The 25,139-nt window shown below is 39.4% G+C and overlaps 1 protein-coding gene across 1 annotated transcript in view; it reads right to left on the bottom strand.

The window, feature by feature from the left end:
* LOC139934524 (uncharacterized) overlaps nt 1-25,139 on the bottom strand; it is a 98,384-nt gene that overhangs the window by 22,395 nt on the left and 50,850 nt on the right. The window contains exon 4 of the mRNA XM_071928777.1: nt 4,831-4,905. Within this exon, the coding sequence (XP_071784878.1) occupies nt 4,831-4,905 (75 nt within the window). The remainder of the gene's footprint in view (nt 1-4,830; nt 4,906-25,139) is intronic.

Below are 25,139 nucleotides of genomic sequence, written 5' to 3'. Positions count from 1 at the left end.
AATGCTTATATAGACCAACTCGTCCGATCCAAGGTAACATGTTCCTTTAAGCTGCGCAATGGCTACTCGAGTACTGTGTTTATGTACAGCAGAAGTCTGAGTTTATATCTGCGGTAAAATTACCACTTAACTAGTAGATTAACTATAACGGTAATGACTACATTTTAACAATACGGAATAATACTTAAAAAACCATTAGTTTTACAAATATTGCACGATACTGTTTGCAATTTCCAAGGTGGGCATGTTGATCAACAACACACACAAATAATAATAATGCTAATCAAAACAGATTGTACCCTATTATTTGCTGTCAGGGCCCATGTTAGGTATTATCTTGATCTGAATCCATGCTTTACTAAAAATTACTAACATATTTATTTGACGATAATCACTGCCCCCCCCCCCCCGAATCAGTCTGGAGTCGTGTCTATGTTTGCATTTGCTTCAGGCACCAAGTAGATGAGTATATCATGGTTGAGTACAATCCAAATAGTATATCATTTCAATAGTACGACGAGGCCGAAACCAGTCTTAGAAACCGATGGTTTGTGATCGTATTATGGGTGCGTTCGATTAGCCTCCCCGGGTCGACCCCGGTGTTTGGCTGGGTTTTTTCCCAGGACGAACGTGTACAAATAATTACCCACGTTCGTCGTGGACAAAAAAACGCCTCACACCGAAACGAACGCACCTTATAAAGCCAAGCAGTCTGTCGCATGATGCAACATGACCCTTACATTCTAATTATTTTATTATACGGGTGTCTATCTAAAACGTATCTCTTTTGATGAATTTTGGCAGTCACAAAAAAATGTTCAGCAATATTTTTGTTGTGATGTGGCAGACGAGTTGGTCTAATAGTGCAATGGTGTTTGGTGTTATGTAGAAGTCTTGTCCCCGTGTCCCCTTGTGCCCTTTTACTGCCTTTGTTTAAAGGCAGTGGACACTATTGGTAATTACTCAAAATAATTATTAGCATAAAACCTTTCGTGGTGATGAGTAATGGGGAGAGGTCGATGGTATACAACATTGTGAGAAACGGCTCCCTCTGAAGTGCCATAGTTTTCAAAAAAAGCAGTAATTTTTCACGAATTTGATTTCGAGACCTCAGATTTAGAACTTGAGGTCTCGAAATCAACCATGGCGCACACAACTTCGTGTGACAAGGGCGTTTTTTCTTTTATTATTATTTCGCAACTTTGATGACCGATTGAGCTAAAAATTTCACAGGTTAGTTATTTTATGCATATGTTGAGATACACGAACTGTGAAGACTAGTCTTTGAAAATTACCAATAGTGTCTACTGCCTTTAAATGCAGTTAGTTGTATGCGCTTTACTGGCCGATCGTAATAATAATTAATATCACGGCCCCATTTCATAGAGCTGCTGAGGCAGAACATGTTTATAAACACTTTCCCGCTGAGCAAAAAAATCACTAGTCACAAAAAGTGCATGTGAAATGGTATTTCGAGTGGTTATTTTATTGTACTAAGCATTGTGTGTGCTTATTTGGGCACCTTCATGCAATTGGGCCAATGGTTTGGCTTTTTGTGAATAATGTTCTTGTGCTTATGTACGTTTTGTGCTTAAACAGCTATGCAATTGGGCTAATGGTCGTACTCTCTTAAAGAGACGCGTCATAAAAACCTGGCTTATGTTTCGGTTAACCCACTCGGTACTAGATAGTCCTCAATTGAGACTTTAAACCGCTCACGATCTAGCCCTATTACTTATGCATACAAACTCTTAGGGGATAATGTATACACATTATAAGTATTGAAAACATGCATAGTCATTACGGAAGACAACACTCCCCCTAAAATCCATGCCATACAATCACCATCATATCCAAAAACGAGAGTGCTGACAATTATAAAAAGGGCTCTAATAGCCACGACCCTATGTCTAGGTTTCGCGCTTCCGAAGTTGTTGTAGCGACCTCCGATCGGGTTTAAGGCTGGCGTCGCCTGCCCCAGACGTGCTTTTAGAGTGAGGCAGCGATCGCCTCCCGTGGCCTGGTTTAAATCGATATGCCCAATCGACCCGGTCTTGCCTCAACCCGGTAAATCCCACGCGCGGTGTCCCTTCAAAATCATCATTTTGCGATCCCGGTACTCTGGGTGCGAAGCCCTCCGCGCTATGTTTTTCCCACCATTTTTTGTCTCCTACCCCCCCCCCGCCCGCCTTCCGGATCTCCAGCCTCCCTCTCCTACCCCCGTTCGACACACACGCGCGCAGCTAGCAACCACACACACGCATACCACTTTGATATTGCAGATTTTTTAAGTGCTGTCAGGCGGAAAAAATAAAGCAGGGGGGAAATATTTTGTTCTATATCTTTCCCTCCCCGTCTCTCCTCCTCTCGCTCTGCCGTCAACCTGTATCGCATCACTACGAGGAGAGAGAAACAGCCATGCCAATAAAGATTAATGCGTTCACAGATCGATAAATATAATTTTCTCCTTTAGGATTGACAAATTGAATTACAGCATCTACTATTTCATTAATTCGGGACGAACTGGTTTAAAGCCTGCCCACTGAGCCTACCACATAGCCCTAATCATTTTGAATTAAATGCACTAAAGGCCGTTCCTGGCGCGCGCTCCAGCTATCTAGCTAGCCCGACCGTGGGCCCCATTGTGCGCAGTAAAGCGAACTAAGCTAGTTATTCGCGCATGAATTTAATTTCGGGGTAGGTTTAGGGATCACGTGAGCCGGCCACTCATGGAATCAGAATGATGTTGTAGTAGATACATACAGCATGTACGAGCCAAGAAATTCACTGCTTATACTCAGAAACCCAACTGATAGTAGGATTTCCCTCAACCCCTTATAGAGTTTAGCTGCGGGGATAGAGCTGGTAAAGTCCTAAATTAGGATGCTTTAATCACTTCGATCGACCAGGAAGGAAACTTAGCGGCTCAGCGAACCCAGTACTTTATGCGTCTCCTTAGTTTTCAGACTGAGTACGGGGCGGAAAACCCGCATGGCGAGAAAACACTGCTTAATTGAATGCATCGTGCAACAGGAAAAGAAGGATGTTTACTCATTTGTTGGACGAGCTAGTTCCGACATGACATTCGTGTCTTGACTTTTTTTTTTGTTCACACGAGAGAAGCACTGGATCACAAAACCGTTTACAAATAGAGATTTTTCACTTAAACAAAAACAAACACTCGTTATAAAAGACAACCCAAAACCACCCGACACCTCCACCCACCACATTTGACATGTTGAACTTTGTTTAAAAATTCTCCACTGGGAGAAAACTTGCTAAATGATCTGTCCAGGGTAAACAAATACGACAGAATTTGGAGTGTTTTTATATTATCAAAAGAATATAAACTGTGTTTCTAGGTGGGTGTATAATTTCGGGGTCAATGATAATGCCCCAACTTGAGAACCAAGAACCTTGTGTTCATGGGAGCGGCCATTTTGTTTTTCGTTGGCGTACATCCGGGCAACTCCTATGCGGGTTCTGTTGGTATACAGGAGCAAGGCTAAATTGGTTGCGCACTACTTTCAGGAATACAACTTTCCAAAGATGGTTGTTGTTTTTTTCCCCAACATTTTCCTCCTTTTATCACGATAGGAACAGAAAAACCCCCAAGAAGAAGCAAATGAAACTGAAAAATAATATTCTTACTATAGGTTTTCTCGGTCAATTTCGGAAAATATGCAGCCAATTTAACTACCAACTATTCTATTTCGCGCAAAACCGAATGCTACTCAAAATAGTCATTCGATTTCGTTTTGTGACTAGTCAAATGCAATGTTGCGTCATTCGAATTTACAAAACAATAATTCAATTTAACAATTCATCAAAGCAGCATTCAAATTCGCAGACGCTTCTTTAGGCTCGTGTGTCACGAAAAAGAATGACGATACGCTAAATTGAACAGAGTGCTAAAGGAATTTGACATAACCCAAAACGAAATTGAATGGCCGAATTCTGAATTTGAAACCCAGTAACAACTGGAGAGGCAAAACAGCTTTAATTTGATGGCATGACTGCTCATTTGCCGAATTTGACCGAGAAAACCTATATTAATAAACATTTATTTTAGCGCAAATTTACAGTGAAGTCTCAAAACGCTTTTGAAAGTCAAGAGAGAAAAATAACAGAACTGTTGACTACAAAAATTACAGAAAAATACAGAAGAACCGCGACCTGCAAACAATGAAAATTATAACTTGTTTAAAAAAAGGGTATATATTCAATAGAATACTTAAACTCTTTTCATTTTAATGTTATAGCTGTAGATGCAACATGTAAATGCCATATATGCCCATAATGCTTTTTAGGTGGCTGGAAAAGGTATACAAGAAAGGAGTATAGAACGACCTGGCCTACGTTTTGCATTGAAGACACTGGACACCTTTGGTTATTGTCAAGACCACTCTGTGGTGCATCTCAACATAAGTATGCATGAAATAACAAACCTGTGACAATTTGAGCTCGATTGATCGTCGGAGTTGCGAGAGAACTATATGAAAGAAAAAAAACCTTGTCACATGAAGTTGTGTGCTTTCAGATGCTTGATTTCGAGACCTCAAATTCTAAATCTGAGATCTCGAAATCAAATTCTTGGAAAATTACTTCTTTCTCGAAAACTATGTCATTTCAGAGGGAGCCGTTTCTCACAATGTTTTATACTATCAACCTCTCCCAATTACTCATTACCAAGAAAGGTTTTATGCTGATAATTACATAGTGTCCACTGCCTTTAAAATGCTTGAATCTATTTCGTTAGAGACTGAACGGGCAACAAATTTTGAACGTGTTCGATACGAGGTGTATTTCCTAACATCCTTAGGTTTTTACCTTTTCTCGCTGCTGAGGATGAAACGCTGATTTTATCGTAGCTTGATGCTGAGATAGGTGCACGACAGTCTGCATCTGTAAAATAAACATAATATTATGACGTTGTTTTTAAAATGAGGTTTTAAGAACATTTTTGTATTATTATGTCACCCGACACCATGAGGCAGTGTTTTGGAACACTATGTGGCACACGTCCACACAGTGTTTTGACACTAACATACGAAGTGTGGACCTGATAACCAAAGACGTCCATATATTGGACTTGAAACACTTTGTGGATTTACAGGAGTCTACACATCATGGGTCCACACATTGTTATTTTCAGTGTGCATAACAAACGATGTCCACACAGTGACTGTGTGCGGGTGTATTAACTATACATACGAAGTGTGATTCTGCGAACTAATGAAGGCCAGTGTGGACTTACAAATGTCCACACGTGTTGAGAAATAAGATTAATATCCTTAAATGTACATTGCAAAGGTATGTCCACAGGGTGACTGCAACACAGCTGGGTGCGTTTGTATATTGGAGGGGGGGGGGGGGTAGGGGATGACCCAAATTCGTGCATCTTCGAGTGCTCCATCCCAATCCCATGGTGTATGTGTATACCAACCTCTCGTTGAAAGCGCCCCCACCCCAATCCCTGTTTACTGTTTACCTCCCACTAGTTTTTCATTAATCATCTGAGTTAGGGTTCGGGTCACTGCAGACGTCCTCCCCCATGCCCAAACAAACCCCAAACCAAAAAGAAAAAAAAATCATCATGGCTCGTCCGTTAAAATTATGGCGGGGAGAAATTCGCAGGGGTGGTGACGGCACAATTCGCTCTCCACCCCGACTCTGGAGTTGTCATTCGCCAGTATAAACTTGAGTCTAATTGTTTACAGTAATGACAGACCATCCCGTCAAACAGATTAATCATGATATTTTCTCTCCATAGTAGATGGGAGATCAAGGCATCAACATTCTTCACCTCGATGGGTCTTGCTTTAAAAGTAACAAAACTTGTCAGAGAAGATTCTGTAATTTTGTTTCTATTTTTTTTTTTTTTTTTTTTTTTTTTTTTATAGCAGACGAGAGGAAAAAAATCAGTTCATTGATTTATGGTGGGAATGAAGACGAAGACAAATGAATTCACGCGAGATTGATTTGTGCGCGAGATATACGTATGCATAATAATGTTGAGGCGGGCGAGACTTCGAAGAAAATGACTAATGGTAATTTGTTCTCTCTAAAGAATGCGAAGAAATGTGTTAAATTTAAACCATAATTTGAAGGCACTGCACATTGCAGTTAGCATAACACTTAGATAGTACGAGCAACAGAGAGCTGTTGATAGTATACAACATTGCGAATAACGGCTCCCTTTGAAGTGACGTAGTTTTTAAGAAAGGTGTATTTTCCCACTAAAACAATTATTTGAAACTGAGAAAGACCTAAGGCCTGAAGCCTTCCTCGGCAAACTGAAAGCAAACACATTTTGTTTAAATGGGGTGTTTGTTCTGTCATAATTTTCTTGCAACTTTGATTATCAATTGAGCCAAAATGTCCCCAGATTTTGTATTGTATGCATACTTTGGGATACATGAAGTGAGAATACTGGTCTTTGACATTTTACCAAACATGTCCATTGTCGTTATTAAAGTAAGATATTCTAATGAGAGGATATTGAAATGTTCATGCACAAAAGTTTGTGGAAATTTTATACTTTTCGGTGAAATAATAGAGTGATCAGAATGGAATTAACTCTGTTCATTAATTGAGGTATACAATTGCGAAGAAATGAGATTTTTGAACATTGTTCAAAGATTGTTGAACATTGTTCTGGGTGAATATTGAAATTGTTTTCCAGTCAAATAGCCTCGCTAGACTGGAACAACTTTGTCCCATGGTTGCAGTATGCAGTTTTCAAGAAATGAAAAAAACATCGAACCTTTGAATACATGCAGCTGGCTGGTATGCGGGTATAGTGTGTGACATTCAGTGAAAATCAGATTCTGCTCAACTGATTTTCTTCTGTAAATAGTGTCTGTTTGGAATAGATTAATGACTGGGTATAGATTGCTGCGCCCTTGGCCTTTATTTTGATTTCTAGTGTTCCAAAAATGAATTAATATTAACTTGCCTTTTATTGAAGTATCCTGGTATTAAGCATTTTGAAAATAGGTTTTCATGAAAACAAAGTTGAAATTATCATTGAATTTTGAATTTATGAATTTGATTATAATTGACCATCTTCATAATCCGAAGCTACATTTACAGAGTCATTACAAAAGTTTAAAAACATTTTTTTTAAATTAGTAAATTAATTAGAACACATTATTCCCATTTTCTTTGGACTTTGGATGTGTACTTTTTGCTGTATTTTGTATAGTTGACGCCATTGTGAGGTGTGTGACAGACACAGTACTATAATACTATGTGGTCTGGGTAAATCTGATAGTAATCCAGCCGAATCAAAAACAGTGCAAAGCCGTCAGTGTCCCATTGGAAGTTTACCCGGCGGTAATAGTGGGTGACCCAACTATAGTAATTGCAAATAAACATCCAAATAAAACGGTCTCGTCCCTAGACTACTCCCAGATGGTTTGCTGCGATAGCATCATTATCTCCCCCATTGCATCAACTTTAACCTTGCGAATTAAGAAACTACTCTCTCTGGAGGGCGCTGTTACATGATGTTATAATTTTCAATAAACAAGACTATGTACATGGAAATGTAGTGAAGGTGATAATGTGTAGGGTTTCTTCATCATAGGATTGTGGTCATAAACACTGTGCAATTATTGGGGACAGAAGTTTCTTGTGGTCATGCATATGTTTTGCGGTTTAAACGTAATATGTAGGGAAAGATATGCATTGTCTAAACATTAACTGACACAGCATGTTCATAAATGGTATGTTTACCCGTGACTCCATTTTTTTGCATCCTTTTCATTACGCACTCATTAGTAATACCAGTTTGTCATCCAATAAGATTTGAATTCCCACAACAGACACACAAACAAGAAACAATCAACAAACTGAAGCCCAGGTTCCATGACCATTATACGCTGTAAATTTCCCACACAGAGTTCTCATGAGCACGAACCACGACTCTCTACACGCTCACCAGCCAACCACCAATACATTCACCTACATCCTCTATGCCACTCTAATCCGATTACCAGTGAGTGTTGACACTACTAGATCAAGTAAACATGATAACGATGCCAAATTTGTGATTAAAGTCAATTACATATTTCCCCTGTTGTGTATTATTATTGACTCTTAAAATATGGAAACTGTATTTATGGGCGATAGTAAACATACCTTAGAGCCGATTTTGGCGGCAAAATTGCACGATACAACAACACAGGCCAGAGATCATACACAATTTGTTATGAGTTTATAATCCTGCCAAAAGTTGTAGAAGTTGTAATAACAAGCCATTTTTTCGTAGGTAAATGCTTCAATCCACGCGGGGCCCTATGTCGTCAGAGTGGCACATATAACCTACCCCTACACATTTCTCAATCTCCCGCCAAAACTTAACAGTGACGTCATATAATATGCGCAGTGGTCTCCTGTGCAGCGCTACTTCTGCCCATGAAAACATGTGTGAAACTGAGAGTGCAGGAGGGAAAAAGTCGGGACAGTTTTAAGTGAATTACAAACCACAGAGATCGGGGGAAAGCTGAGGCCTTGTCTGTTTGAAAACCCTCCGATGTTATCGTTTGTTTTAATTGTAGAGTACAAGTTGGACTTCTACGAATGAGTGAAACTTAAATTAAGCAACTAGGTTAAAGGGAATCGTATGCTTGGTCATCACGCTAAAAGTTAATGTATATAAAAACGTCTGGTAAGAAGCCTACAACACCTTTTGATAACATAAATAGGGTTTAAGAAGCATTTCATTTCGAAGAAAAGTGGCAATTTTACAAGCAATCAGTTTGCATTCCCCCCCAAGTCGAACCAGAGAAGCTTTACTGTCAGTAACATTTATAAGATGTTGTATTCTAATTAGGGACTATTCTCACTTGTGGACCTAATTAAAGACTCTAGACACTATCGGTAATTGTCAAAGACCAGTCTTCTCACTTGGTGTATCTCAACATATGCATAAAATAACAAACCTGTGAAAAGTTGAGCTCGATTGGTCGTCGGAGTTGCGAGATAACTATGAAAGATAAAAACACCCTTGTCACATGAATGAAGTTGTGTGCTTTCAGATGCTTGATTTCGAGACCTCAAACTTGAGGTCATGAAATCAATCTCGTGGAAAATTACTTCTTTTTTTTGAAAACCACGTCACTTCAGAGGTAGTAGTTTCTCACAATGTTTTATACCATCAACCTCTCCCCAATACCCGTAACCAAGTAAGGTTTTGTGCTTATAATTATTTTGAGTAATTACCAATAGTGTCCCCATGTCTTTAAGGCGCTCCTGATTTTCGGCGGTATCTCCAAAACGCGATCACCTCTTGAAATAAAACTTTCACAGTTTAGTTTAATAGTATGTCTGCATTTATAGCAGCTTAAAACAGTTTAACGAACGATCCTAACCCCCCCCCCCCAAAAAAAAAAAAAAAAAAAAAAAAAAACTAGATCAGATTCTAAACTCAAAAGTGTAATGGCACTTATACTATACTTAACAACTGATCTGTAACATTTCCTCGAAATTTTCCTCCAAACTAAAGGGATATAAAACAGACAGGAAACTGAGTTTTGCTTCCCCATTGTAGGCCAAAGGGCCGGCATGTGTTTATTTCATCAACTCCTTTTTTTATCATTGAAGTAACTACACATTATCTATTGTATTGCTTCCTATATATGTGTACACTAGCAATCGAAGGTTTAGTTGAATAGGCACTTCTCCGGCAAGTTTTTTATCAATTCGAGATTTGACCGTCAATAAGTTCCCCTTTTGCGTGGTTTGTCCCGTTCACTGACCTCTTTTTTTTAGAATCAAACACTGTCTTGATTGATTGTCACGTTGCGGCCATTTTTTTTTTCAAACATGCAACAACCAAAAAAGTTACCCATTTTGATTCAAACATTTATTAAATAATTAGAGAAACGCAAAAATGCTGTCGAGATATACAAACAACTTTCATCTTAAGATGTGTACAACCAGACCCGTGTCAACGATAAAAATCCAACTATTATAATTTTATTATTGTAAAAAGGAGTTTACACTCAATTGGTATTAAAATCACACAAGAAAGTCAGGCTGCGTGTCTGTGGCTACAGCTTTAAATGATAACACTGTAGTATATGAGACAAGTCAGCCAAAGCCGCAGCCTCGTCGTCCTCTCAGACCGTACCTCCTGTAGGGCCCAAACCAAATGAAGAAATAGTCGGACCCTCTGTGTGTGACAATGCGACACTTGACCTGATGTGATACAGGGAACACGACTTATCGTTGAAAGCACGACGAACAATTAATGCGCGTTCTATTCCGTGTGTATTGTGTGTGGAAGGCGTTTTCCCAAAGATGTCTTATGAAGCTAAAATGCTGAATGAAAATGCTGAATGCTGAATGTTTTTTTATTTTTTATTTATATCCATCTTTTTTGATGAGGTGGGCTCGTCGGCAATTAGTGCATTATTTCCAGTCCATTATGCACTTTGAATTGGTAACCCGGTTCAACCAACTTTACTCCACACTCGTACACATCCACATTGTGTTATAACGAACTATGGGAGACCGAACTATTTTATTTATGTTAGGATTTAAATGTTTGTGTCGTCCATATGAGTCCTAAACCACAGCGTTTGTTCTCTCATTTTGCTATTCAATTACGCACCGTGAACTAGATTACAGCACAGTTGAGCGAAATCAGAATACGGCACTGCTCTCTCCCTCTCTCCCTCCACACACACAAGAAATACAAGGAATATTGCTGGTCTGCAATAGGAATTTAGTTTCAATTGCCGCGGAAACCCAATCCAATCTCGCCGGTTCATCTACACCTCGAAAACGTCAACTTTTCTAAATTGGAAAATTCCGCAAGAAGTCGGGGCCCCCCTATATTAAGGACTCACCACCCGAGCACCCCTTCAGGGCATGTTGCACTGTGTGATTAAAGCTTATTGTTTCATACACACCCTTTTTTGTGTGGCAGAGTGAGAGAAAGTCAGGTATGTGTTAGTATCTTTTTATTATAGTACAACGGCCGATATTCATTATGATCACAGCTGTTTTGGGTACATGTACACATTGGAGTGCTAATATAGGGAAGCAAGTGTGGACGATACTCCAATCTTTCCCGAATTATGATCTCGCGCGCTTTCGGGGAAAATACAAAAAAGGTGATTGGCAGTTATAAAGTAAGACCGTGTACGCTGTATATATATATATATATATATATATATATATATAAAAGAGAATAGCGGTATCACTTTCGAGCGGCACGGCCTCGGGCTTCGATGGTAATTCACACAGACATTTTTCGCAAGAAATTTTATCCCCGTAATGCGGGCCACTCGATTCGGGCTGAGAAATTGTATCCACTGTTTAAGGTTCGTCAAGGTTTTTTTTCTTTTCTTTTTTTTCTTTAAAGATATAACCCGGGACCTTTGCACGTGGGACGCAATATAGTGTTGCGTTTCCCTTATCCACAAGAGCCATAGGTCCCGAGGAACTGTCGGGACAAAGAATGCAATAAAAAAAAGGAAGAGAAATCCATCTGAAATGCTTTGGCAAATCACAAAGGATGAGACACAAACTCGCAAAGTGACGTTACCGAAAAGAGAAAAAAAGGCGGGTAAATAGCGATAGAGATAAATCACCTTTTTTCCTATTGGATCGGGTATCTCTTTCATCAAGACACACTAAGGCGGATTGTGGCGTAACCAGCGAGGGATGAAAATGATCTTTAATAGTCAATGGTACAACGGTTATCAAGACGAACATTACAAATCTTGTAGATTAAGTTTATCTATTTGTATATCCTCCCTAGGCTTCATGACATGTCACACAAAACGTTCACAAGAATAGCCCATCAATAGTATAAAAATAGAGTTGTTACTCGCATGCATTATATAGGTTTAGAGAGGTATCAGTTTTTGTGTACTCATTCGGTTCAAATAAAATACAGTGAAAAGTAATGCAATATGAAAATATGAGAGGCTATAAGTGTCACATCATTTATGCTGTGAATATTATAGTATTATGCATGGATAAGCGTTTCATCCAAGCCTATTTGAAGCAACATTGACACCGTATAAACACTTTATTAACACTAAATCCGAAAGCGATCTTTGAGTGTAATTTTGAAGTTATGATTCTGAGCAGTGGGTAGCTGTTTAAAAGCATAATAATTCCAAATCCAAAATTAAATTAATATTCTTTATCCCTGATGCAAATTTAACATCTCTTATTAAAAGCATAATATTTTGAACATTCCTGGGTTGGAGTTCGCAAAGTCTAATCTCGAAGTAGGCCGAGATAAACTCGTCCTAACTTAGGACTAGCCTCAAGTGTAACTATCACAAGGTTTTGATTTCTCAAGGAGTTAAAACTACTAGTCTTATCTCGAGCTAGGCCGAGATTAACTCGTCCTAACTTAGGACTAGCCTTAAGTTTTAATATCACCATGTTTGGTCTCTCAAAGAGTTAAGACTTAGTCTTATTTCGGGTAAGGACGAGATGAACTCGTCCTAACTTAGAACTAGCCTTAAGTTTAAACACCATGGTTGGATTTCACGAAGACATAAGACAAGTCTAATCTCGAGGTAGGACGAGTTACTCGTCCTGACTTAGGACTAGCCTCAAGTGTAACTATCTCCAAAGGGTGGAATTCACAAATAATTTAGACTAGTCTTATCTCGAGTATAGCCATAAGTTTGAGTATATCCTAAAGTTAGGACTATTGTGAAGTTGACCACAGAACACGCAGTTTATCAGAACTCTGACACGAGGTTAACACTCTTCTTTCTACCTTAATACGCTCTCGGATTGAGCAGTTATTCCAGTTGGCAGGCGGAACTGGAGAGAAGTCAGAGAATGTTTTCGAGTATACACGCTCCTCGAGAGAACAGAACAGACTAAAATGCAAAGATTTGAGAGGAGACCGTAACGGGGACTACTGTTTGATGTTCATAAACGTGGCTTGGTTTGCAGATATTTAACTTGAATTAGAGACAGAGAGATTTTGAGAGAGAAAAGTGCACTGCCTAATGTCACCATGAATGTAATACCAGGGGACCCGTACGATATAATGTTGCGCCTTTTCATCTATATGGTTTACAGACTGGGGCAGTCGATGGTGCTCCCCTTTTCCCCTCTTCGTTCATCTTGTCTCTCGATAGCACCAAGGAAAACAGCTTCAAGTGACGTCATCTGCCAACTTATACTTCTATCCATCGGTTGTATGTGATCCTATCCGCCCTTTTGAAAATTAAAAAGAAAAATGCCAAAACCGAAAAAACACGTCGCGGGCCAGATTGGGGGTTTTACGAGGCGAACAAAGAACAGACGGACGGAGGAGTCCTTTTTGTTGTTTTAATGTACTCGACAACATTTGAAGTGGAGACTGCTGGGATAGTTTTTGCCACTGGAGTGCCGAGGCCACGGGCTGGCCAGAACCCCACCCGCGGACAAAAAAAAAAAGTAACTTGACATCACACCGTATACACGTGGTAATGCGAGAGTTGTTTGAACAGCTTTTAGAAGGCTATTAGCCACGTATCAAACAGAGACACTGAAAGTATTTGAACTTGGAAACAAAAACACTGCAGCCTGGTCTCGCCAGCGTCTAACTGGTGGGCACACTATTTGCAGTGGGTTCGGGTAGAGCGGGAGACAAAATGTCAAAATGTCCCCCGTACTTAACATGTTGGTTCCTCCGTTCCGAGTGCCCGGTTTGTTCGTGCTGTGCGGAGAGAGGAGGATGTTTTTTTTTTTACGTAAAAATGGGAAAACTTCATAAACGGGCAAAGGGTTGTTGAAAGATGGTCGTGGACCGCTCGCATTGTCAATTTACTGAAGGTGGACAAAACGGACTCAAGTGTTGAGCAGTGCCGGGGACCTAGAACCGGCTGGTTCTCTCTGTGTTTGTCACGTGATACTGGTTTATCGAGCTGGGTGTGGCGGGTCGTTCGGAGGAGAGAGTGTACGTCGGGGCATGTCGGAGATATAGTTTGAGTCACCTGTACTTTGTGAAGTAAGCGATGATGTAGAAATACAGGCCAGGGATAAATACATGAAGCGTGATCGGTTCGACTGGTGCACTTAAAGAAGAAGAGACGAAGAATAACTAAAACATTGGAATAACAATCGAAATACCTAAACTAAGAACCGAATTCAGAGCAGAAATTAACTTTTTATTTAACTACGACGGATAATGGCAGGAATAAATACATGCAAGAAGAAGAAGAAGAAGAGGAAGAAGACTTTTTGACTTTGCAAATGTAAATTTATTGCTTAAAACAATCTTAAAGGATTTGAGTACTTCTTCAAAATGCCCATAGATTTACATTAAACTTACTGGGTTTGAAGATAGTGACAGTGGAAAGCTGCCCTTCAAATACTACTTACTGGGGTGCTGTCGTTTTTGAGAAAATGAGTAAAACAATGTCATGAAAATACGTTTGTAAATGATTTTCGTCTCATGAGACGAAAATTATTTTCATGACATTGTTTTACTCATTTCCCCGAAACTACAGCACCTCAGCTTGTAATATTTTCAGGGAAGCTTTCTACCATCATTATCTTCAAACTGTGTAAGTTTAGTGTAAATCTGTGAACATTGTGTTTTTTGTCCTACAAAAGTTACATAGACCCTTTAAAACAATATACAAATGAAGAGCTGTTCCGTTGAATTTACAACAAACACATAACTAGAACATTTCAATCAATCGAAATACCACATTTAAGAACCGAATCCACAAGAAAAGTAAACTTGTTGTTAAACTTTGACTGATATAGTGCATTTTTTTTAACGTAGACTGATATATAATATCATAAGTGCATAAATACATGCGGCGGTAAATACATGCAGCGTGATCGGTAATAGACGGAGGTGCTTTACAAAGAAGAAGAACAACAATAGAACATGTCAAACAATCGAATTACCGAAAGAACCAAGTTTAAAGAAGAAATAAACTTGTTGTTCAATTGTACACATGTAATGTATATGCTATTGTATTAAAATGAGAGATTCATTGGCTGCAAGAACAATGAACATTATAAGAAGAAGAAAAATAACTAGAGGAATAAGAATGAACATTCAAAACAATCGAAATACCGACATAAATATACAAAACATCAAAGAAGAAGTGAACTTTTTATTTACACGTAAACAGATAATGCCTAACATTATAATGAATGAAACATTGGCGGGAACAACAAACGTGTTCCACAAAACTGGAATCCAAAACAATTTCAGCTAGACTCGACCCCAAGATTAACACTCAAGAGACTGATGGAACTCTTAGAAATGGACGGCAGTTGGAGGCAGTGTAGAGTGAAATAATGGCGTTAAGTGCAACCAGGGAGTTCTACTTCTCTATGGTTTTGGTTATTTGGAGTTGCAGGTGTGCAGGTATGTCAGCCGCAGTGTGATGGGGAAAAAAACCGTGTTGAACATCTCACAAAACCGATAGTAATACTTATCGTGCGTGTAAAATCAATGGCTTCTATGGTAAGAAACACGCCTAACTGGATAACAAGGGAAATGACAGTATCCACGGCTGACTGTTCGAATAAATGAAATCAATGGGGATGCAGACAAAAAAACGGGGGAACATGTTGATAATTTCACATGGTTGTGAACACGGCCACGTTTTTCGTACGGGACCGCTCGCCCGTAAAAACTTGGGGTTTCAGATCACCATAAAGAAGGGGGAACGTGTGGGGACGCGTCGTATACACCTTCCTCCCGTGCGGGGAGGAAGGGTGAGTTCGAGCATCCAGTTTACCGTTAGTTGAGAGAGAATACCAAACCCGTGTACTTTCTAGGCCGCGGGGCACGGGGCAACAACTCCGCTACGCCACCCAATTATCGGGGAATCAATGTAAGAAATCTCGGTGAATGATGTCAGAATCGGGGAAAACATGCATCGGGCGTGTGTGCGGACTTCCTAGATGTGTTGTTTCTTGCTCTAGGACATGGTTTATAAGCTACCCCCTACTTTCTGACTCCTAATCCACAAGTCTATAACGCCCCGGACATACTTTGTTTTCGTGCTTTTTGGTGCTGGGGTAAAGAAGAGAAAAAAGAAAATCGTCAGTCAAAGCTATTTAGTGGTCTGGCAGACGGAGGAGGTATTAAGGCAAGCCCGTGTACAGAGTGAGAGAGAAGCTATTCACGCCCAATAATCAGTCCAAAGTTTTGCCCCGGGTCCAAAAGCACATAATATCACACCGCCTGCCAACCTCCTCTTTTAAAGTCTTGGGACCCCCTTTTTTATTATAGTGCTACATAAATAAATGCACAAGGCCAGAGCATGTCCCATATTGACAGTCACCTGCTGGTGTATAGGGATTGAAAATTATTCAAATTAATGTCAAAGGAACGAACTAAGTTGATTGAATGGTCTTTGGGAAGGTAAGTTTCAAGACTTCAAAATTCATACATCGAAAAACGGTATCAAAAAAATGATTTAAAGAGCAGTGGACACTATTGGTAATTACTCAAAATAATTATTTGCAAAAAACCTTACTTGGTAAGATTAATGGGGAGAGGTTGATGGTATAAAACATTGTGAGAAACGGCTCCCTCTGAAGTGACATAGTTTTTTGAGAAAGAAGTAATTTTCCCGCGAATTTGATTTCAGGACCTCAGATTTAGAATTTGAGGTCTCGAAATTAAGCATCTGTAATCACACAACTTCGTGTGACAAGGGTGTTTTTTTCTTTCGATATTATCTCGCAACTTCGACGACCAATTATTGAGCTAAAATTTTCACAGGTGTGTTATTTTATGCATGTTGAGATACACCAAGTGAGAAGACTGGTCTTTGACAATTACCAATAGTGTCCAGTGTCTTGAAACTTTGCATGGTGGAAACACGGTATGGAAAGGTTTGTCCTAACATGTAACGGCTATCTCTAAATGAGTTGGGGTGGTTCTGAAAAGAGCCGTTGGATTCAACTCGAATTCAACGGGTTACTATTCGAATGATTTAGTCTATAAAATAGCATATTATACACATCAATGTGTATACATGACAGAAAATGAAATTCCAGGAGTAATTGATAGATCTCATATTCCTGTCTATTAAAAAAAAAAATAATAATAAAAAATAAAACAAATAGGTGTCTAATTTAAAAGAAATTACTTTTTGTATATAGAAACGTTGTGCGTGTGCTGACTAAGCGGTATTGTTAGGTTATGTTTTAAGACTTGAAATACACATAAATTGTGGACCCCTTTTGTTCAACTCTTTGTTATAGCAACCGTTGTCCCCATTGTATTCCTTTGTGATAGCAACCGTGGACCCATTGTCCCGTTTGTTATAGGTCCCCGGTTCGATTGCGGATACAAACCTAGGAACACCCGGTATCAGAAGAATGATTTATTGTACAAAATAGCATACACGTCAATAATTTATTAAAGACAGATAATGAAACTCTTAATAATAATTGTCCATTATTATAATATACCTGCCTATTATAGAAACCACAAGCTTACCCAAAACAAGAAAGGGAAAACAGTGGTGTGCGTTCGGCTTCCTGTATAGGGCTGATGAACTTTAAACCAAAAAAATAAAATAAAAATACAATGCTATACGTCGGTATCGATCGCCCTTTTTTTCCATTTTTTTTTTTTACTTTTACTTCCATGACACGGTGATTTTAATTTAGTTTTATGAAAAGTAATGACTAGTGACCTGTAAGTTGCACTTTGCCGGGACAAAAGAACCCCCAACGCGTCCATTTGTAAAGCTTCGTTTCCGAAACGGATTCGTCCAGCTCGTTGAATGACTTTATCGCGAACCCTCAGCAGTGGCAAGCGCACTTCCTTAAGAACCAACACCAACTATTGGCATGGGTTGTTATTTACTCTCTCGGAAAGGGTTTTTTTTTTGCCTGCAGGGGACCCCCGTATGTAAAGCTTTCTATATAATAACAAAAGAAAAAAAAGAAAGAAAGAAAAAAAAAAAGCTTTTGAATTTGGACGTATAGGCCTACACTAAGTAAAATCATTTTATGATTTCTAACAATTGAGCGTCCACACCCGCAAAATAATTCTGTTGGCCGAAGCTTTTTTAAAATGTATTTTTAAGTAGATTTTTGTTTTTCTTACGAAAATATCAATTGTGTGTATAATGTTCTCTCTTTTCTTCCAAGTCTTCTTCTTTCTTATTCTGGTTGCGCATTTGCGGTATGATGATAATATCGGATGGGACACTTGTTAAGGGTGTGCGAACCGGTTGAAAAAGCAGTCTGCGCCCATTGATTGAATTACACAATGACGGCACTGTCGACTGCAATATAATTTACGGTATATCGCTATATACAGGTAACAGAAAGCCATGGATGAGGTGAAATTGAGTTAGTGATGAAAAGGCAGGGGGAAATTACTTTGAGAGTTTCAGCTCTAAATTGACGACATTTGCACGGTTGGACAAACAGAGTGGACGGGTGATATTACCCATATCAGAGCCCCCACGTGAAAGGGGGCCCTCTCTCCGATGTCATAAACTTGATTTTTTTCCCCTCTTTTTTTGTTTGGGGGGGGGAGGGGCAAATGTGGGGGGATTTTCATAGATCCCGGCACGCACCAACAATTGGCCAGCTCAGTTTCCTCTCAAATAAAAAAATAAAATAAAATAAAAAGTAGTCACAAAAAGGAAATAAGTGAAACATCGGTGCTTGGGGGTATTTATATATTAAAAAGCTTGTCAAAATGTGCTAAGTTTAAAGGGAGGATTGTAATCAACTATATTTCAATAGAATAGAGCCAAGTAGAAGTCTTTTCAATGGTCGTGTGTCGCCTTGACATACATATCCCGTTGAAGAGTGATTTATATAGACCTAATGACAGCATAGATCCTTTTCACACTACAGCAAATTAGCAGTGGTCCCTTGCTTAATTTGAGCATGGTTGTGAAATTTAGCAAATTAATTGTACTGTTAAAGGACTGTTCAACGCAACTTCGCAACCATGCAAACATTAAAGGAACACGTTGCCTTGGATCGGTCGAGTTGGTCTTTGAAAAGCGTTTGTAACCGTTTTTTATAAAATGCATATGGGTAGAAAGATGTTGTAAAAGTAGAATACAATGATCCACACAAACATGCATCGAAATTGCGTGGTTTTCCTTTTACCTCGTCGACTAACACGTCGGCCATTTATGGGGGTCAAAATTTTGACTCCCATAAATGGCCGACCATGTTAGTTCGCACAGTAGAAGGAAAACCACGCAATTTCGAGGCAAACTTGTGTGGATCATTGTATTCTACTTTTAAAACATCTTTCCAACCATGTGCATTTTATAAAAAACGGTTACAAACGCTTTTGTTTTGACCAACTCGTCCGATCCAAGGCAATTTAGCAAGGGACCCTTGAGAAATTGCTATCATGTGAAAAGGGCTATAGCTGTTGGAAGTTTCCTCCCCTTAATCGGTGCCTTGATCAAAGACTTTATAATTGCTTCATTTTTTTTTCTATTTGAAGAGGTGAAGTCCGGTTTACTGTTCAATGACCATGGTTCATTACATACAGAAGAACCAATACCATCTCCCACTCCACCACTCGAATCCCTGTCTGACACCTAGACGTCATGCAGGTACTCGGTTTCCTCATAACCATGTACCAGCTAAAAATGACACCACATCAATTTTGATAATGTACAACGTCAAGTTCACTGACTCATCTTAAGAGGGAAAACAAAATGAAGTCATTTTTATTTTCTGTCATATAGCCCCGGGGGCACTCACCCCTTCTGGTAGCATGAAGAAGATAAAAAAAAATATGAAATAACATGGAAAAAAACTGCCAGATAATCACTACGCTCTTTTACAGACAATTAACTTAAGAGGCCCTTGGTAGCGATATCAGCGTGCCGTAGCTGGCCTGGTACGGGGGAGTGGAGACCCGCTGAGCCCCATGACGGGGCAGTCACGACTCCGGTAAATTGGCCGGGGCGGGAGGTTTCGTTCCCTCTGGGCTCGCCTTAATGACAGCATTTAGCACCTTGAGCGTGACAAATGACAGGCCGAGTATTATTGAGGACCACACACCGGTCCCGTTAAGGGTGTAGGACTGTTTTCGACAACAAACTCTTTTTACACAAACTGAAAAACCTCGTTGGATTAAAAAGAATGAAAGAACAACAAAATTACAAGTAAATCTAGGTCATCGTTGCCAAAATATGACTTTCACACAAACTTAAAAAAAAAGGGGGGGAACAACAAAAAAATCAGAAAGAAAGGCTACACTTTGAAAAATAAAAGTGATTGATAATCAACTTAAACCAAAGTCATGGTGGAACTGGGTATAATGCATATGCATAATTTATGCAAATTTTTCCAGAAAAAATCCCCCATGGTACGGGACTTCCAAACTTGTCTCGTTCGAATATCAATATCTGGAACATGTTTTTGTGTTAAATGTCTTCTTGAAGAAAAGTGCGCGTGAGAAAACGTACTGCGAGCGATATTAGACTTTCACAGCATGGACTAAAAAAATAGCCAAGCGTATGACAAGGCAGCAACTGTTCCCGCCAAACTAATTCACACGGTGGTTAAATCACGACTGTTTGTAGTATGTGATCAATTGCTTCTCTGCTTGGTAATGTGGTATCTATCTCAGTATGCTATACCTTTACCCCCGGTTAGAATCCCACCTCTGACATAGAACCTTTCTTGAATATTGTCTTTGCACTCCCGACCTGACCATGTTGGTTCCCTAGTGGACTTATCGTCCCCGGGGCCAACACTCCGTTCACACGGTTGTACCTGCAAGTTTACTTTTTAGTTGTAGCATGGAGCTTTACCAAAGGATAGCTTCATGGTTATAGTTACTCCATAATTGTTAAACTCTGCAAAGCTTCAAACAACCCATCAAACTTCTCAGTTTTGTTTGGTCTCTTCCTTTTGGTGCGGCAGTATTTTGTGTCATATTTCCGTCATAAACAATTCCCATAAGGTTAAAGTGTGCTAAATGGATCAATAAAATAACGCAATGCAGCCTATAATGCCCACCATCAAGGCCTATTTCGAAAAAAGAAGTAAATGTATTTTGGCGGGGAAGTTAGCATGCAGTGTCATGCTTGATACAAAAATCAGGTACACAAAATGTGCCATACAATTTCGTGAGAGGGGGGGGGGGGGTAAGCTAGTTCAGTGTACTAAATAAAGCTTGTCAAAACTGCAACGTTGTGGCTACAGGAAAAGCAGAGTACGTAATAAAGGGCAAACGATTTTGAGGGACATTATTGTGGAGTTGTGTGCCGTTGTTCCAGCGCGGCGGGACCCACGGTCTCGTGGTATACCACCGCGCTGGTGGACCGGAAGGCGGACCTTGGCCGTGCAGTGGGGTTTGTATTATGCTCATCAATGGCACGCAGAAAAATGTATACAATAATACAAGGAAACAAAAGGGGGTATTAAAAAAGCAACAAGGCGGATTAAACCAGTGATCACACGGTGTGGTTTTGGAGTCTTCTGCACACACAATAAAACAGAAGAATGGACTAGAAATGGTAGAGAGAAATAATATACGGCTGGTGTCTGATTGTCGGAGTTGAACTTGGGCTGACCCCGAAAGAGGCTGGCTGGAAAGAGTCGTCGGTAGAAATTACTCTACAATTAATGTTATCTTTTGTGGTCATGACGTTTAAACATGATTGTGAAAACCGTACGTTCCAATTGTTCACAGATTAGAGCGAATGTATCGATGTAATGTCTATCTTTTTACTGCCAGCAGCTAAATTAATGTCTGACATTGTTTGAAGAAAGAGTTAACAATTATTTAATGAATAAATGAAATTATATAAATGTTGTTAAAACAGCAATCAGTCACTCAGAACTCTTTATTGTGTTATTCACCGTAACAACTTGATTGCTACGAACGAGCGAGGACACTCTGGTGATTTCGGAGCCTTGAGGGATGGTGTAGTGTTGGACCCTCGTTCAATTCCTCGCAATATCAAGAGGAAATAACCAACGGGGATGTCCGATGCAAAAGCTGTAAATAAAGTTTGAATAAATAAAATTGATTCCATCAAATTTATTTTGAGAGTGCATTTAGAAAGAAGAAGAATAGGCATAGGCTACATTCATAGTAACTCGCTTATGTATAATTCCTCGCAATATTTCAAGAGGAAATAACCAACGGGGATGTCCGATGCAAAAGCTGTAAATAAAGTTTGAAGAAATAAAATTGATTCCATCAAATTTATTTTGAGAGTGCATTTAGAAAGAAAAAGAATAGGCATAGGCTACATTCATAGTAACTCGCTTATGTATAAAATAAAATACCAAATAATCGAAAATATCATGTTTTAACTTATAGCTACATGGAGTTTTTTTCTCCTGGTCATGTTTGATAATATTTGTTTTTCCACTGGCCTTCTGTCTGTATCTTGTCTCTGTCTTTGCATACAATGCATGTAATGTTGTCGTGACTGTATATACTGTTACAATATCTTTGATTATGAATATTATATTAAGCCAGGAATATAGACATAATGATTCACACAATTAATAGTGTGTACAATTAGAGCAATTCTGAGTCTTTTGCCCTGTTACTTTTAGGATATTGTGTCGTTTGTGCAATTTATTGTTTTCTGCTTTTTAATCGTGTTACATGTAACTATCTTTACTGAAAAATTGTAAATTCAGACCCTTTTCATTTTTTTTTTTTTTTTTTTTACTGCTGGTGTCTTTTTTAAAAAATATTGTTGAATAAATTAACCACTAGGAATACTAACAAGTCGACTGTTTCGCTGCGCTGCGCTACGAAAAAGCTAATTACAATAACAATTATATTAAGTAAGACTTGAATTGTTGCACGTTGGAAAAACAAAAGGTATAAGACAATTTTGCGGTGACACCATTTAAAGATAAATCTCGTAAGTTATTGCGTGGTTCTGAGAAGAACCATGTATTCTTAACTATCCCGCCATAAGAACATCTTCATTTTCTGGGAATAGGGGACCAATACCTTTTTGTAGAAAAGCTGAAATTACGTAAATTTCGAGATTTTGCAATTGATTAGTTTTTAGTCTTCCAATTACATTTTAAATGGGCAACATTTTGAAATTGTACAATATATAAGAACACTGGCATGACATGCATACACGGTTCTGGTAAGCAGTTTCTGTTATAAGCAGTTTCTATACACACACAACGTGGACCCAATCTTCCTGTGAATTTCCCAGGGTTTTAGTGTTTTTAATGCCCAGTCTGAGTTTGTAGAATGTATGTAAAGACATCATACAAAAACTGTAAAGTCCAATGTTGCTAAATTCAAGTGTCTTCATGCTGATTTAGATGCGGGAAAACAAAGTTGGTTAACCAGATGATCTCAATCTTTACACAAAAACCCTTGTAGTTGCTTTCAAATGCACCGTTGCTTTAATGTATCTCACACATTATACCCAACCCAACCCACTAGGGAAACTGCGAGGGTGTGAGAATTAATGTCGTGTTGTGTAGGTAATAATAATCTACATTTATATGACTGAATTAATGAGTGGTGAGGACACACAAAATCAAAAGAATCCCCTGCTTCAATTTGGTTTTGATGCACAACCGGGAGTCCACTGTTTATCCTACGTATGTTGTGCAAACTGTTTTGGGCAGGGGTGAATTTATAACTTTGACCGTCAAGGGATGTCTCTCCCTGACGGTGTATTATATTATTATTCGCGCAGGTATAAGGGTCCTGGCACGGGATGGGAAGTAGATGGAGGCAATGGGAGACTACTTTATGCCAGAAGACTTAGGAAGAGAAGATCGAAGCAAATGAAACAGGGACTGGAGGCGGTAAGGGAGGACAGATAAACAACAATTGAGATGTACGCTCCATCTCTCTACGGGCAATCTCAACCAATTTGTGTGGGGAGGAGAGAAGGCGTTGTTTCCCCACTCCCGTTACCCCGGTCCGGTATGGTAATTCTTACCCATCGAGCCCTAGAGAGACTCATCCTGTGATTTCATTTTTTTTTCTTTTTTTTTTCCTTTTATGATTGAGGGAGCTTGGCATAAAGTGGCAAGACAAGAGTCTCATCATGCTAGGGTGGGTGGTGACGGTGGACCATAGCGCCCTCAATGTTGGACGGGTGATAGTGTTCGCGTATAGACTCCTCAGTAAACGGAAATTGATATTATTTTAATGGATGTTTTTCGTACCAGATTTGCCACGTGGGTCGCTATTGACCAATATTAGGTTAATCATTGGAACCCACAATATGACTGGAAATGTTGTTTCGCTTTGAACTATTGGGTGAGGTTTTGCGGTAGTACCTTGTGTTATAATCTCCTTTGAGATAGTGTTGGTTCTGAAAAGAACCGGCGGTGAACGACTCAACGTTTCGATCCGTTTGCTCTGGTCGTCTTCAGGAGGATGCTGGACCCTGTTGCATAGTTAAGTACCGCCTTGGAAATAAACTGGTAGTTGGGCCTGGCTCGATGGTTAGTGAAGGCGTATTTCAGATGAGCAATCCCTTTTTTTGCTCCCTTTTTTCACTGATGGATAGTTTGTTGAACCCACAACCAATCGTCTCTCCCGTTTCACACTTAACTTGTTTTTCTCAACTCCTTTCGACCTAGGACAATACATGTCTAGCCTAGTCACGAAAAGACCGGCATACACAACAAAATGACGTAGTTACACCCCATGCTGATTGGACCCATTTTATTTCCACACTCCCTGTACTTTTTTTTCTCTCTCTGCACTTCCGTACCGAATGGGAAGCTTCTAACATTTCTCCTTCGATTTCCTTTTTTCCCTAAACACAAAAGTACAAAGAAAAATCACGCCTACATAATCAAACCATAATGGTGTCCTCAACTCGACGACAGGATTTTGTACTTTTGTCCCAACGATAAAAAGGAAACCAACAACCGAACTTCATAGAAGCTGAACTTTATTTGACCCGTTGGTGGTTGGCTAGTGGATGTAGTAGGTAGTACGGTAGTCTGGTCATGATGATGTTGAAATGACAACGATACCGCACAATGCAACATTCTGAATACACAGTTCCCTGTATACTGTATAGTGTAAACAACACAATTTGTTTGTGTTCATTCCTGGCAATTGAAATAGAGTTGTTTTTAAGGCGGACAAAACCTAGCACATTCCCTCCTTTTGCAATGTATCATTTTGCAGTGGGTTCCAATCCATTACTACAAAGGGGCGGGGTGGG

The sequence above is a fragment of the Asterias amurensis genome, chromosome 3, assembly GCF_032118995.1.
Source record: "Asterias amurensis chromosome 3, ASM3211899v1".
In the NCBI taxonomy this organism is placed as follows: Eukaryota; Metazoa; Echinodermata; class Asteroidea; order Forcipulatida; family Asteriidae; genus Asterias; species Asterias amurensis.
The sequence above is the reverse complement of the archived record's forward strand: the minus strand, read 5'-3'. Positions and strand labels throughout refer to the sequence as shown.